Source organism: Pteropus alecto, unplaced genomic scaffold (genome assembly GCF_000325575.1).
Source record: "Pteropus alecto unplaced genomic scaffold, ASM32557v1 scaffold22, whole genome shotgun sequence".
Classification (NCBI taxonomy): domain Eukaryota; kingdom Metazoa; phylum Chordata; class Mammalia; order Chiroptera; family Pteropodidae; genus Pteropus; species Pteropus alecto.
In genome coordinates this window covers 19,531,942-19,547,226 of record NW_006434839.1, presented here as the reverse complement: position 1 = coordinate 19,547,226, position 15,285 = coordinate 19,531,942, and the positions used below count along the sequence as shown (strand labels likewise).

Below are 15,285 nucleotides of genomic sequence, written 5' to 3'. Positions count from 1 at the left end.
CTTTCCCTTCAGGAAGGTATGATTTTAAACTTGAACCAAAGCAGTTTAATAGTTTTATGACTAATTATGTTGTTTTTGTTAACCAAAGAACAAAAATAAAGAGAACATATTGTTGTAGAATAATATGCTCCTTTCCACTAGATGGGGCATGAGATAACCAGATGTAAGAGTCTTTTATTGCTAAACCAGAATATGCACTATTCAACAAATTCTTACCAAATAAAGATTTCTGACCAGTTTATGTACAAGTAGTTTACCTTCCCCACCCCTCATATCTCTGCATATCTGACTCTCTGTCTATCTGTCTCTTTGTGAAATTCTACACATCAGATCTAATATTTTCAAAACTCACCTTAAGAAAACTCAGAACATAAAAATCTATAATTATTTAATAATTGGTTATTTGACAAAGAGATTCATTTAAGAATTTTTAGTTTGTTTCTTTTAATTTTCCAATGTAGAGAAATCCAATTATATTAATTTCAAATTCAGAAAACTTATTGAATGCCTACTGATGGTAATACATTGCATTTTTATGTGATTAGTCATAGCACCTGTGAATAACAACAGGTTAGTTTCTTTCTTTCTGATGACTCCTTGATTTTTCTTTACTGCTCTGATTAGTACCCACAGGACAGCATGAGTGAAGTGATGATAGGAAGGTCGCTTTCTTGCTTCAGATCCTAAAATGAATGCACAGAGTATGATATATGCTGAGTATTTGTGGGTTTTTTTTCCCCAGAAAACATATCTAAAACTTTGTAGTTCCCTTCTGTGGCTAAAATAAATTAACAAAACATAATCAGAAGATATTTTGAAATATATTGAATACTCTTTCTGCATCTAATGAAAAACAAAAAATTTATCAGTTTCTGCTATTTTTGTTTTCCTTGCTTATAATTTAGGTTTATTCTGTATTTTTCCTAACTTCTGAAATTGAACACGTAGCTTATTAATCCTCTCTACTCTCTCTAATTTGAACATTTAAGCTATAAATTTACTCCTAAGCATCCCATTAGTTATGTTCTACAGGTTTCAAGAAGTTTTGTTTTCAGTTTTTTCCTAAAATATTTTTTGCATCTATTTTGATTGTTTCTTTCAACATTAAATTTTTTAGCTTTTTTTAAAAGAAGTATTTTCTAATTGCTTTTTTGTTGTTGATTTTTAACGTAATTGCATTCTGTTCAGATACTGTGATTGATGATCAGTACTTGGGCATTCCTTGAGAATTGTTCTATAGCATAGTATGTGTTCAATTTTTCCAAATGTTTCAAAGAATCATAAAAAGAATGTGTGTTTTCTCATCACCGGATGTGGTATTTCTATGTCTGTTAGATAAAGCTAATTAATTGTGTTATTCAAATCTGTTTTTCTGATCTTTTTAGCCTCATCATAATGATGGGTTTTTCCATTTATTTTTTATAGTTCTAATATTTTTGTTTATATGTTTTGAATTTAGTTATTAGGCTGTATTAAGTTTAGAATGGTTATGTCATAGAGGTGTTTTTAAACTTTTATCACTATGTAGTGACTTTATATAACACTTACTAAAAGAAAAAGTATTAAAGTCCAAGTTATATGATATTAACATAGGTATCTAACTTATTTTTTGCTGGTATTTGCTTGTGTTATCTTCTTGCATCCTTATACTTCATCTTTTCTGTTTCCTTAAATTGTAAGTATATGCTCTTTTACAAATAGCATATAGTTGTATTATCCAGTGAAAGACTTTGGCTTTTAACTGGAGAATTGAGTCCATTTATTGTGACTGTTGATATATTTGGATTATATCAGCATCATAATTAGTGCTTTCTACACGTTCTAATTTCCTGTTTTTTTCTCCTTATTTCCTTCTGTTCGACTACTTGCATCTCGTATATTCATTTCATTTTCTCTCTATTCATTTAGAAATTATATATAATATTTGTCTCTTTAGTTATCTAGATATTTTTAACATGTGTAATTAACATCTAATTTTAATCTATGTCTTTAATATCTTTCTGACAATGTAAGGATATTAGAATGTTTTTTTAAAACTCTCAGATTCTCCCTTCTGAATTATATGCTGTTGTTGCCTTGGATTTTGTTTTTTTTTTAACACCACAGTCTCTTTACTTTCAGTTTCCCCTTATCTTTTCCAGCTTCTGCTCCTCTGCCAGACTCCTTCCTCAGTCCTCGCCTTTCCCTCTGTTCTTCCCCCAGAAAGTGAAGGTGATCTGTTCAACTTGTATGTATATTTAAAGTATTTTAAAATATTTAAAAATATTTTCTAGTTTTTAACACTAGCTCTATATATCTTACAGTCTACTTGAGTTCTTTACCCTGTCTCATAGACATTTCAAACTTATCAATAGTTAGGTTTTGGAGAACTTTAATCAGCCTTTTCCCTGCATACCTCAGACCTGTTCTTCTTTTGCATTTACTATCTTAATAAATTATATTCCTTCTACCAACTTACTCATCCCAGAAACCGGAATTTGTTTTGTGACATTAGTTTTTGACAAACTGGACTTTCTCTTCACCATCACTACATTCAAATCAGCCACAAAGTTTAGTCAGTTTTACATTCAAAGAGATCTTAAATCTGTTTCATTCTTTTCATCTCCATGGTCAAATGCTCTAGTTCAAGCTATAATGCATCTTACCTGGACGACAGCAATAACCATTCAAGATGTAAAATCATTTCACTTTGAAGTAGAAATAGAATCTCTGTTACTTAGAATCATGCCATTGCAAACTGGATGTACCATTGACATGTTAATTGGTCTCCCTACTTGTAGTTATGTCTCTCTCGTCTTCTTTCCACATGGCAGGTATTACAGTTTTTGAAAATGATGGATCTAATTATGTAATTCCATTACCTAAAAGCCTCTAGTACCTCCTCATTGCTCTTATAATGAAGGCCAGATTTCTTAATATATCCTACAAGTCCCTGCATAAATCTCATGGCTGCCTCCCCCATTCTTGTCACTGCCCCATTTCTTACTTCAGTGCAGCCATCCCAGCCTTCTCCGATCATGGAACCTAAAGGAACAATCTCTTTACTCTTTCTACCAAGAATGTTTGGAGGCTTTTTTTCTCCTTCTTTCCCCCTTCCTAAGTATACACATGTACCCTGTTCACACCTATATTTTCCACATTCTTCAGCTCTCAACCTAAATGTCGCTTTCCTATTGAGTAATGTTCTTAAGGAATCCTTTACTCATCAGTTCCAAGTCAAATTTATACCCTTTCAAGGTATCCTGTACTTTTTTTTCTTATCATAAATACAGTTATAGGGACATGTGTGTATTTAATGTCTGTCTCTCCGTCAGGTGGTAAGTTCTAGAAGGTCAGAAACTGGGCCTATTTTTTTTCACCAGTATGTCCTAGTATTAAGTACATTGCTTGTCACCTGGACACATATATGTTGCATAAATGAATGAGTGATTATATGCTAGACCAGATCGGGGGAGAGGGCAGTGTTCTTTAAGTATAAGAAGAGCAGAGACTTTCATTTATCTGTTTTTGTATACATAGTGGAGCACATGATAGGTGATCACTAAGTTCGAAGAAATAAGGGAAGGGGAAGAGAAAGGAGAAAGGAAATGGGAAATGAGAAAGGAGAGGAAAGGAAATTAGAAAGGGGACAGAGAAGGTTAACCTAAATCTAGAATTATAGTCATTGATGAGAAAAGTTATATCAATTTCCCTATATCTCACTAAAAAAAAACAACAAAAAACTTGAATAATGGCTATGAAATGTGATTATGCAATAAAATAAGAATCTCCTGCTGTATTAGTTGTTTGCTGGTTTTGTTTGTTTGTTTGTTTGTTTAATTTATTTAAAAGAATGAGGAATGCCAGATGGAGTTACTCTCAGAATGCCTCCTTGAACATGTATTTTTAAATTAAAACCTAACTTTTTCAAAGTCTTATAAAGTGAAGGTATATTTTCACACACCTTTGCTTAAATTTATAGATAGCTACTTAGTACTCCCCCCCAAAAGATTTGTCTTTGCATACCATTAAGTGGAATATGTATAGAAGTATTTTATGAATTCTAAATGTATGTACATACTTTATTATTGATTACATTATAATTAATCATTGCTTACTTTTCTCCAAAATTATAGAAAAATATGTCGTAACTGCAAGTGTGGCCAAGAAGAACATGATGTCCTATTAAGCAATGAAGAGGATCGAAAAGTGGGGAAACTTTTTGAAGACACCAAGTATACCACCCTGATTGCAAAGCTAAAATCGGATGGAATTCCCATGTATAAACGCAATGTTATGATATTGACCAATCCAGTTGCTGCCAAGAAGAATGTCTCTATCAATACAGTTACCTATGAATGGGCTCCTCCTGTCCAGAATCAGGCATTGGTAAATAAGAGGGTGTGTGGGGGGGGTCCCTTTATAAAAGTTCCTGGACTACTTATTTAGGGCAGTTCCTTTAATGACCTATTCAACCTAGGTTTATTGTTTTTCTGGGGTTCCCATTACTTCTGATTTTCAACTCCTATTACAGACTTTTGAAAGTAAGATTAGATTCCTCATATAATTTTTCTGACTACCAAATTTATTAACCTTTTTGAAAGAATGGTCTAAAATTTTTATCATTTAGATGAAAAAACAGATGTTTTATACAAATCTAGTGACTCTTCCAGCTTACTCTTGAGAATATTTCTCTTAAGACAGTAAACAGTATCTAAAGAATAAAATTTTTATCATTGCTTAAACTCAAAAAATGTTCAGCACTGTATTTCTTTTACGGTATAAGGCAAAAGCATTTTTGTATCAAGCTTCTCATAACAACTAGATGAGACATCTGAAAGTTTTTAAAGAAGATTAAATCATTAAAACGAATCTTGTGATATTATTTATAATGAAAATGCTGCTGACCCATAGGCCATTCTAAACATACTGCCTAAAAATTTGTGTTCTTTTGCAATTGTATATTTAGCACAAGCAAACATTAAAAACACAACTCTTTTTTTACAAATTGAAAAAAAACGATTTAGTTTCATGAAGAAAAATGTGTTCATTTTTACTGAACTTAATCTATATAGTGTACCATTTCTTAATGTGTTAACATCTCAAGATACATGTTGATCATTTGTTAGTAATAGATAAAACCAACTTCTTTGTTAAGTAACTTGTTTCTGATGCGTGTTATTAAATACTATTGCCTGCCTGGATGGCCAAGGCATCTCCCAGTTAACACTGGTCTTCTGTGGTTTAGGCTAGGCAATACATGCAGATGCTACCCAAAGAGAAGCAGCCAGTGGCAGGCTCAGAAGGGGCGCAGTACCGGAAGAAGCAGTTGGCAAAGCAGCTCCCTGCACATGACCAGGACCCTTCAAAGTGCCACGAGTTGTCTCCCAAAGAGGTGAAGGAGATGGAGCAGTTTGTGAAGAAGTACAAGAGTGAGGCTCTGGGAGTAGGAGATGTCAAACTTCCCCGTGAGATGGACCCTCAAGGCCCCAACAGAATGTATGTCCCTGGCGGGGACAGAAGCACCCCGGCAGCAGTGGGAGCCATGGAGGACAAATCGGCCGAACACAAGAGAACTCAGTATGTGAGTAAAGTGGTCACACTGTTGGCCCAAATGGTGTATTTTATAAGTTCTGTTCTTTTCTTCCAACCTTTTTGGGGGCCATTCCTCTGTTTCCAAAAGGGAGTAGGCGAGGAAAGTAAATTGAATTAAAATTCACTTTAAGCTGATTTTAGAGAATCACCATGTTTGAAACCTCTACCTAAAGCCAAGTTTTCTGATTACTTGTTGCCATGGATAACTTTGAGTTTCATGTATACATAACGGCTAGCATTGGTTCATGCTGGAATATAGTATATTACTAATCTAGAATCTGTTTATTTTTGGTATTAATTGTTTATTTCCTCCCATAAATAATATATAGTTAGGTTAATTCAGTTTTGCTTATGAGACCATGTCTGAAATTTAAACTTAAATTTATGTGGATATATGTTCAATCATAGTTTTTAAATCTCTCCTAGAGAGGGAAATTAAAGTCTTTTTTAATGCCTTGAAGAAAATTGTGACACTCATGAACAAAAAATAACTCAACTTACTGTAATATATTTCTTATAGATCCATTTAGCACATCAACCAATAAGGCTTAGTCTTGTAAAAAAAAAAAAATTTTAAGTACTAATAAGCTCTAAAGTAATCATTTTTAAGAGACCCACTTACATAAAGTTTAGGTGAAAATTAATATTAGTCTTTTTCCATAAGTGGCTTTAATTCAGGAAACAATACTCTGTTACAGATAAGGTGCAAGAATTATGTTCGAACCACCTGGAAGATTCTGTTTCACAGAAGTACTAAAACCTTAATTGTCTACATGGACAACCTACTAATTTCAGAAGAAGTTATTTCTGTTGACATTTGCTTCTCTGAATTTCTGTTAAAGTTGATGATGAGAAATGTCCATCTTATGGTGACTAGATTGTTTTGGGTGGTTTCTCTTTCAGTCTTGTTACTGCTGCCAACTGATTATGAAGGAAGGTGACCCGGCCATCTATGCTGAAAGGGCTGGCTACGATAAACTGTGGCACCCAGCTTGTTTCGTCTGCAGTAGCTGCCATGAACTCCTGGTTGACATGATTTATTTCTGGAAGAATGGGAAGCTGTACTGTGGCAGACATTACTGTGACAGTGAGAAACCCCGATGTGCTGGCTGTGATGAGGTATATTCTCTGGGGCCACCTGCATGCAGGCTCATTTTCGTAGCCCTGTATGGCCCCCTTACGGTCCTAAAGCCACCCTTAGTGAGAAGGCAACGTGAATTAACCAAGCATCAGGTGCTTTATTTACATTCAAAGAGGTTGAATGAAAAAACTTTTAATTTCAGTCATTTCAAGAGCCATGTTAATTGTGTTGCCTAATGAAAGTTTGTCCAGAAACATAAAAGATTGATTTGGACTAAATTAAATAATAACCAAAGTTCAAACTTTAGGTTATTTTCAAACTTCACTCAAGAAAGTAAGTTGATATACTTGTGGATTTAAATCCCTTATTGTCTAAGCAAAAAGTGATTATTTGTTATTTGTAGCAAAAAGAAAAATTCATGCTTCATCTAAATTTTGTCTTCTTCCCAGCTGATATTCAGCAATGAGTATACTCAGGCAGAAAACCAAAATTGGCATCTGAAACACTTCTGCTGCTTTGACTGTGACAACATCCTAGCTGGAGAAATATACGTGATGGTCAATGACAAGCCCGTGTGCAAGCCCTGCTATGTGAAGAATCACGCTGTGGTAAGAAGCATTCTGGGATATAATTGCCTCATTCGGCTTTGTGACTTGACTCTATGCCTTTATTTAAATGAGAAACAGAAAGTGCTACTCTCAAATAGGAAGCATGTGATTCCTACCATAGGGTGTTAATATCTAGATAATTCAAAAGCAATTAATACTCATTAAATTGATTTGACTTGCAAGTTTTGGTTTGACTTTGGTAAATCTTAATGATTTACTATTTACCATTGGGTTGGACTAACAAAATATAAATGATTTATTTGCATGGGCCAAACATTTAAGTATTTAATGTGAGAGTATATATTTTTTCTTTGATTTACCCTGCTGTTGTATGATGGCCAAGAGATAGATAATTTAGATAAAGGGTAAATTTAAAAAGTTGACCATATATGATAAATCTTGAAGCCACAGGAGATATTAAAAGGGTATACATTTACTTATATGTGGGAAAACAGATACTAGTTAAAGATCCCCCTGAGCTATCAAGTAGAAGAGACTCCTGACTGACAAATAAAATGGCATTTTTGTGTAGTCCTAGGAGTATGATACAGTGAAAACAAGGTAACAAGTTTTGGTGTCAATGCCAATTTCCAGCCCTTACCCATTGTCCCCAGAGATTATTAGTCATTTTCTATCAACTATGCCTCATCAATATATCTCAGATCCTCACAATTATAGATGTTCTACTTTAGATCTTTATTTTCTCTTATTTGTATTATTGCAGTGACCTCAGATTTGGTCTTTTCATTTCCATTCTTGATCATGTTCAAAGCCACCTTACATAATGATGGAAGGTACTCTTTCTAAAATGCAAATCTGATCTTTAAGCCTTTGCTTAATAGATCCAGTCTCTTCTTGCCCATCTAAGCTGCTTCTACTAGTTATCCAACCCATATGCTACATTTCCACAAGTGAGCAGTATTGTTGGTTTATACTCCTCTTTGTCGTCTGCTCACACTTAAACCTTTGTCTGATATACCCTCCTATTCCTGTTTTACCTGACTATGCCTACACATTCCTCCAGACTCAGTTTAGGCTTAACATTTTTCAGAACACCCTTCCTGATTCCCTACCTCAATCTCTATCCCTCTTTCTTCCCATGGGGCCCGTCGTGTGTGCTTGCCCAAGTGTGCAATTGTTAATATTACTCATCTGTCTCCTCCACTAAACAATGAGCAGCCAGAGGATAGAACTTGCCTTTTTATTTCCATGTCTTTAATATCCTCAATGCCTGTACCTAGGAAATGTTTAAGTGACTGACTTGCGTTCTGATATTTTTCATTTTGGAGGGGTCAACATGGACCCTCCTTATACCCGAGGAAAAGATGCTCAGTCACCATGTGGCCTGATACACAATTTAACCAAAAACCTGCTTCTCTGAATGTTGTTGCAACAATTTCTCTATAGAAGAGGGTTATCATAATGTGTATTTTATTGTAGGGTGTGTGACCTTGGTCTCAGGGCTAGAATGTAAACTTCATGAGGGCAGAGATTTTTGTCTGCTTTGTTTCTGTTTTTTCAAACACCATAACAACACAGTAGGTAATAAATATTTATTGAATAAAGCTTTAAATAGATGAAGCCATTTTATTTAACTGTTAACATTGCATCTACATTGTATCTAATCGGTGGAGAGGATTACAACCAGATACAATTTATTCATTCATTCATTCATTCATTTTTTATTTTTTATTTTTTTAGGCGAGGCAACCCTTGGTCGACCTCACAGATTGCAAGGACTTTGTCAGTTTACCATCCCTTATTTTTTTATTTTTTACATCTACAACACCTGGTCGTCCTAGGTGGTCTTCCATCCAAGTACTAACCAGGCCCGGCCCTGCTTAGCTTCTGAGATCAGATGGGATCAGGCTTGTTCAGGGTAGTATGGCTGTAGACTAGTTAACAGTTTTTGATTTCTAACTGGATTCATGATGGTCAGAGAACACATTCAGGGTGGTATGGCTGTAGACACAATTTTTTTAAAAAGAGAGAATCTCTAATAAATCATTTAGCTTTATAATAGGGCATGATTTCTTTTAAAGGTTTACTGTTGTATACGATGTACTACTGTTCTTTGCCTAATATCAAAATGAACATATATTATTATCTCCTAAACAAACTCCAGGTGATGGCAAAGAAAGCTACAGGGCATTTCTGAGGAAAAAAACTAACTTGGGAGGAAGATAGTGGTAAATGCATTAAGTTTGTCTGCACAGTCTCTACAATTCAATTTTCAAATGACCACCCCCAGAATTCACATCTACAAGATTTCACGAGACCTTGCTGCTAGAAAGCGCATGAGAGCACGTGTCATTAGCTATTTCACATTATGTATATAAGTAAAATAAAAGAAGTAGGAGGGCTTGAGGGAAATAAGAACTTTGAAATAGTTGGAGTTTAAGAACACCAGAAGCATATCGTCGTCTCGCCGAAGGGTTCCGTAGTCCTCAGGTCCTCAGTGAGGCCTGGGCAGCTTCCAGATTTATGAAGTGTTAGAGATCAGTAGGTTTTTACCTAGGATTATATGTCATACTTTGGGATGAATGGCAATCAAATTATTAATAAAACTAAATTTTATGAAACCAAAAACCCTAAATTCTAATACCATTCAGTGTGTTCATTGGTTATGTTTTTACCTAAATAATTTTTCTAATTTTATGTATAGGTGAACAATGGTTATCTCTTTTATAAATTACAAATGAAAATGTGTGTTTTAAAAGATTATAAGATCCACAAATCTGATTATATGACTGAGCCAAAGAAGGCAGACAATGGTCTAAACGCAAGAGGACAAAAAGTTGAACGTGAAGTGCTTTTACACAAACAAGTTTAAAAATATTGAAAAATTAAAATATAAAAAGCCATGAAGGAGAACATTCTAAATGAATTATAAAGATAAAAAATTAATATGTGCAAGAGCAATTGTTTGCCTGGTACAGCTACAAATTAGGAGTGTGTAATTATAACACTCATTTTTGTTGTATTCAGGAATAGTGTACTGATTATGCAAATAGAATATCTCCTTTGCTTCTCAGGGAAGACTGGGTAGACATGATGTATGACTTAAGTAACTACAGTATCTGCAATCAGAAGCCATGTAACTCTAAAAAATATGGAAATTGTATTACAGGCCTGAAATGGATATTTGTAACAATACCCTAAACCAATTTATCCTCTGAGTAGCAGCCACATTTGAGGCCTTTTCAAGTAAGAAGGCTCAGGCTAACTAACCTCAACCCACCTTCACCTCATCTCAGCAGTTCCTGACAATCACAATAAGAGACCGAGTGTGATGAAGTTTAGTCACGTGCATGTAATACTGGACAATCTTGTTGGTTTCTTCACTTATTATAAAATATTTAAAACAAAAACTTTTACATTCATTTAGAACATATATAAACAAGGCATATGGACTATACAGCGTTTTGGAGGTCTCAATTAACTACTTTCTTCTATGAGGGTTATTTTCTTCATATATATGTTCAACTAAAGAAGAAAATTATGGATGTGTGTATGTCATATGTATTTGTACATAACATACATATATACTGAATAGTATAGGGAATGTAAGTATTAATATTCTCCAATATTAGATTTTACATAAATTTTGACTTATGACAGAACAGAAGCCAATTAACTACAAGTTGTATTTTTAGTGCAAACTAATTATTCTCACTGTCAGTATATTTAATGAGTCCTTAATTACTTTAACATGATTTTCATTTACTACTGTCTAGAAATTAGTAGTGTTAATTTCATGTATCATAGGTAAGACTGATAAAATTACCACTTCAAAGCTTTAATGAGTGAGGAAAAGTCTTTTTTTAATGACAAGTGTTTTTAGAGCAGTTTTAGTTTTACAACAAAATTGAAAGGAAGATAGGGATTTCCCATAGACCTGCCCCCCACCCCAGCACATGCGTAGCCTTACCCATTATCAACATCACTCACCAGAATGGTACATTTTTACCAAGGTGGAACCTACACTGACACATCATAATCACCCAAAGCCCATATTGACCTTGGGGTTCACTCTTGGTCTTGTACACTCTATGGGTTTGGACAATGTATAGAATGAACAGATGATATACATACCCATTACTAAATTATCAAATGGAGTATTTTCACTGCCCTAAAAGTCCTCTGCCCTCTGCTGTTTTTCCTTATCCATTTTTTTTCACTTAGTAGTTTGTGTTTATATAGTATATAGCCTTTTCATATGGAGTTCTTTCACTTAGTAGTTTGTGTTTAAATTCCCTCCATGTGTTTCCATGTCTTGATAGCTCATTTCTTTTTAGCATTGATTAATATTTCATTGTCTGGATATACCACAGTCCATATATTCACCTATGAAGGACATCTTGGTTGCTTTTAAGTTTTAGCAATTATGAATAAAGATGCTATAAACATCCAGGTGTGGGATTTTGAGTAGACATAAGTTTTCAACTCCTTTTGGATAAATACCGAAGAACATGATTATTGGATTGTGTGATAAAGAGTATGCTTACTTTTGTAAGAAACTGCCAAACTCTCTTCTACACTAGCTGTACTATTTTGCATTCCCACCACTAACGAATGGGAATTCCTTTTGTTCCATGTCCTTCTCAGAATTTCATGTTGTAGGAAAAATCATAAACTTTTTATAATTACTCCTGTGTAATTTAATAGAATATGCTGGAACGAAAACACTGCCCTGGAACTTGTCATCAAAACTTTCTGCCTTGAATATTATAGGGGTATCTTACAAGCATCAAATCACCTGTTTGGCCTTCACCTGTTATTTCTCACAGTGCTCAGCATATAGACCCCTTTTAACAGTTGTTGGCTAAAAAGATTAACTAGAAGGTCACTCTCATTCTTATTTGTATCATTAACTTAACAGGTATGTCAAGGATGCCACAATGCCATTGATCCTGAAGTGCAGAGAGTGACCTATAACAACTTCAGCTGGCACGCGTCCACAGAGTGCTTTCTGTGCTCCTGCTGCAGCAAGTGTCTCATTGGGCAGAAGTTCATGCCAGTGGAGGGGATGGTGTTCTGTTCAGTAGAGTGTAAGAAGATGATGTCTTAAGAGGAAAGCACCAGGCTGTGTTGAGCCATAGGTATCCCAAGTGGTATGCATTTCTACTGTAAAATGCAATATGGAAAAATAAATGGAAAAAGAAACTATAAAGGAAACCAGAAGATTTTGTTAAATATCTTTCTTTGCTGTTTTTCCTTATCCATTTTTTTTCATCTCAACATTTAAAACCTGGTTTAAGCATTTGATTTTAAAAATAGTAAAGAATTTTATCTTTCTTTAGCTTTCCAGATGTAAAATCTTTGAGTGGGAGGCTTGGGATTAATTAATTTTTATATCCCTGTCCCCCTTGTGCTAAACCAAGTATATATGCAAAAGTATATATGAAACACTTGAAAGTTGGTGTGCTGAATGGAAAGATGAGCATTTCTAGCTCTGCATTCTTTTTTCCCCTCTAGTGTAAAATGAAAAGGCAATTAAAATTTTCCTAATGTCAAGGCTCTACATTTATTGCCTCATCTTATTCACTGAACGTTGTAGCAATACACAGTGAATTCTTTTGACAGGGAAATAGAAATGCAGCATAGTATGGAGAGCTGTTATTTTAATGCCTAAGCATTCTCTATATCCTAATTTAGGCAGAGGTGACTTTATTGCATTTCTCTCTTTTTATTTGCCCTACCTCTCAGTATTCTCTTTATAAGCTGGTGACCTCCATCTGTGGCCTTGAATATTTTATTGTCACATGTGGCATCCACACTTTTTACTTCTATAGGTTTTTGGCTTGGACACTAAAACCAAAGCACTCATTTATGTAATGTTTTCAATCCAAAGAACATGTATACTTTTTGTAGCCAAGAAAATATAACTTGCATCGATTGCACTTGCCTGGCATGGTGCAGATAGATTTTTTTGCATGGTTTTTATTCTTTTCTAATGGATATTGTCCTATGATGCTTCTAAGCCTGTTCATAGGTATATGGAATATCTTCTTCACCTATATAACTTTCATCCTTAGGTATTCCTAATGTTTACTTCCACTATATACTTCCATAAACTATGCACTATGAAAATTAAGTGTAACGAATGATATGTATACTATTATTCAAAATAAAATCTCGTTCACTTTAAGAACTGAACCTTTGTTTTTCATATCCTTTTTGTTTGAGAGCAAAAAACAATCCTACAATTAAGCGCTGTTACAGCAGGGGGCGCTGTGTCCAAGGGTTAAAAATTACTGAAACTAAAACAAAGGCTTCTCTGACAAGACAGAACAATAACTAGGCTTTTTCGTTATGATGAAAAGATAAGTTTTATGAAACTTCAAAATAAATCAAAGCATTTAAGTTGTTAGTTTTAAAGTCATGTGGGAGTTTTTTTTTTTCCCTTTCAGAAGAAGAAAGTGGCATTTTAATTGAAGTTTGGGAAAAGTTTATATTCTCTTGAAATAAATCTAACAGGTATTACTCATACTTAAATTACAACTCTATTTGGTATTCTGAGAATTTTTTTTTATTTTTTATGGCGGCCTATTGTGAAAAGGAAGCAAATGTGGAATAATAGATTCATTCTTCCTATTAGCAAATCATAAGATATCCCTTTTTCCCCTCTGTGTGAAGTATTTCTATTATAGTGGAAATAGCAGTTTTCTCTGACACATACCCAGAATAATTTGATTTTTTTTTTCAGTTCCTGCTTGTTTGACTAATAGTGCTTCTCCCTAAATTCTACCCCTACTACTCACCCCCAGACATGGCTAAGTGAGAATAGATTGAGATAATTCTCCTGCCTGCTGACATGGCCGCTCCTCATATGTCTGCCTGTTAAGCCTCCATTCTTCTGGGGCTGAGGTAGAATCAGATGTAGAGGCTGAAGAAATTTGACCAAAGCCATAACTTACTACCAGAGGTGCTAATTGCATGGATATTAGGTATTTTCTAGAAGAAAAAACTACTTTCCCTGGGAAGTACAGAACCACTAGGTTTGACTCATTATTCTTATTTAGTTTGGTCTTGTAATATAAGAGAATGAGCTCTCTGTATGAGAGGTTTCAAAGTACCCTGCCATTTTTAATTATTAATCAGATTAAAAAAAATTTCAACTACTTTGCCCTATAAACACTTAATAAGAAAATAAGGTGGTTGCTAGATTAAATCCTTCCCCTGCAATAGGGAAAAGATAGGGAAGCAATAAAAGTTTTTAATCTTGATGCATGTATTTTTTTTTCTTCAAAAGTGGACAATGAAGAATAACCTCTTGTTCTACTTATTGGTCAATAAATGGAAATCTCTTCATCCCAAACCCATTTATGTTCTGTTTTTCAGAGATATAGCTTATCATTTTTGTACTTAATATAGTAGGCATTTAACAACTACGTCTGTGCAGTGAGATGTAGAGAGACTCTCTCCCTGAAAGGGACTAGATTGGGAGGGAGAGCATACTAGAATATGAAACACGATAAAGGCACCACAGAAAGTAAGAAAAGATGTGTTTTCCCTTCTGCTGAAGCCACTGTCTTGGATATTACAAGATATAATGATGACTTCTGATCCTCCTATGCCCTAAACAGCAGTGGGTACCTGAGAACAGAAGGAGTTAGATGAGAAAAAAAGAGGGGAGATATTTCTTTCCTGAGACCCAGGAAGTTCAAAAGATTTTGACACATCATTCGTTGCTGAAGTATACTGAGGTGACACGTTTATTATCGTATTGGAACAGAATGATTAATCATGAACTCATTCACAGATGTGCTCATATCCTATTCATCCCTAAGCAGAATTTTGCTCGTAACCCTTGGATACAGTTATAGTTTTGAGAAATCAGTGGATTTGAGTTATCTAATCCCATTTAGAAATGCCAGTTACTCAAGAACTCACTGGCCTTCATATTTGCTGTATCTTTTTTTATTTTTACTTTTTTGGAAATGAGAGACAGAGTTGTTTTTTCTTTAATCAACTTAAGCTGAAACTTCTATGACTGAAGTCTTCAAGCATAGATTTACA

The 15,285-nt window shown here is 34.4% G+C and overlaps 1 protein-coding gene and 1 pseudogene across 1 annotated transcript in view; one reads left to right on the top strand and one right to left on the bottom strand.

Annotated features, from left to right (window-relative positions):
- The window catches only part of TES (testin LIM domain protein), a 47,714-nt gene extending 34,292 nt beyond the window's left edge, over nucleotides 1-13,422 (top strand). Inside the window, exons 3-7 of the mRNA XM_006910591.3 lie at nucleotides 4,116-4,368; nucleotides 5,228-5,563; nucleotides 6,478-6,693; nucleotides 7,105-7,263; nucleotides 12,146-13,422. Of these exons, the coding sequence (XP_006910653.1) occupies nucleotides 4,116-4,368; nucleotides 5,228-5,563; nucleotides 6,478-6,693; nucleotides 7,105-7,263; nucleotides 12,146-12,334 (1,153 nt within the window). The 3' untranslated portion in view covers nucleotides 12,335-13,422. The remainder of the gene's footprint in view (nucleotides 1-4,115; nucleotides 4,369-5,227; nucleotides 5,564-6,477; nucleotides 6,694-7,104; nucleotides 7,264-12,145) is intronic.
- On the bottom strand, nucleotides 9,041-9,159 carry LOC112478853 (annotated as a pseudogene).
- Nucleotides 13,423-15,285: the final 1,863 nt, after the last annotated feature.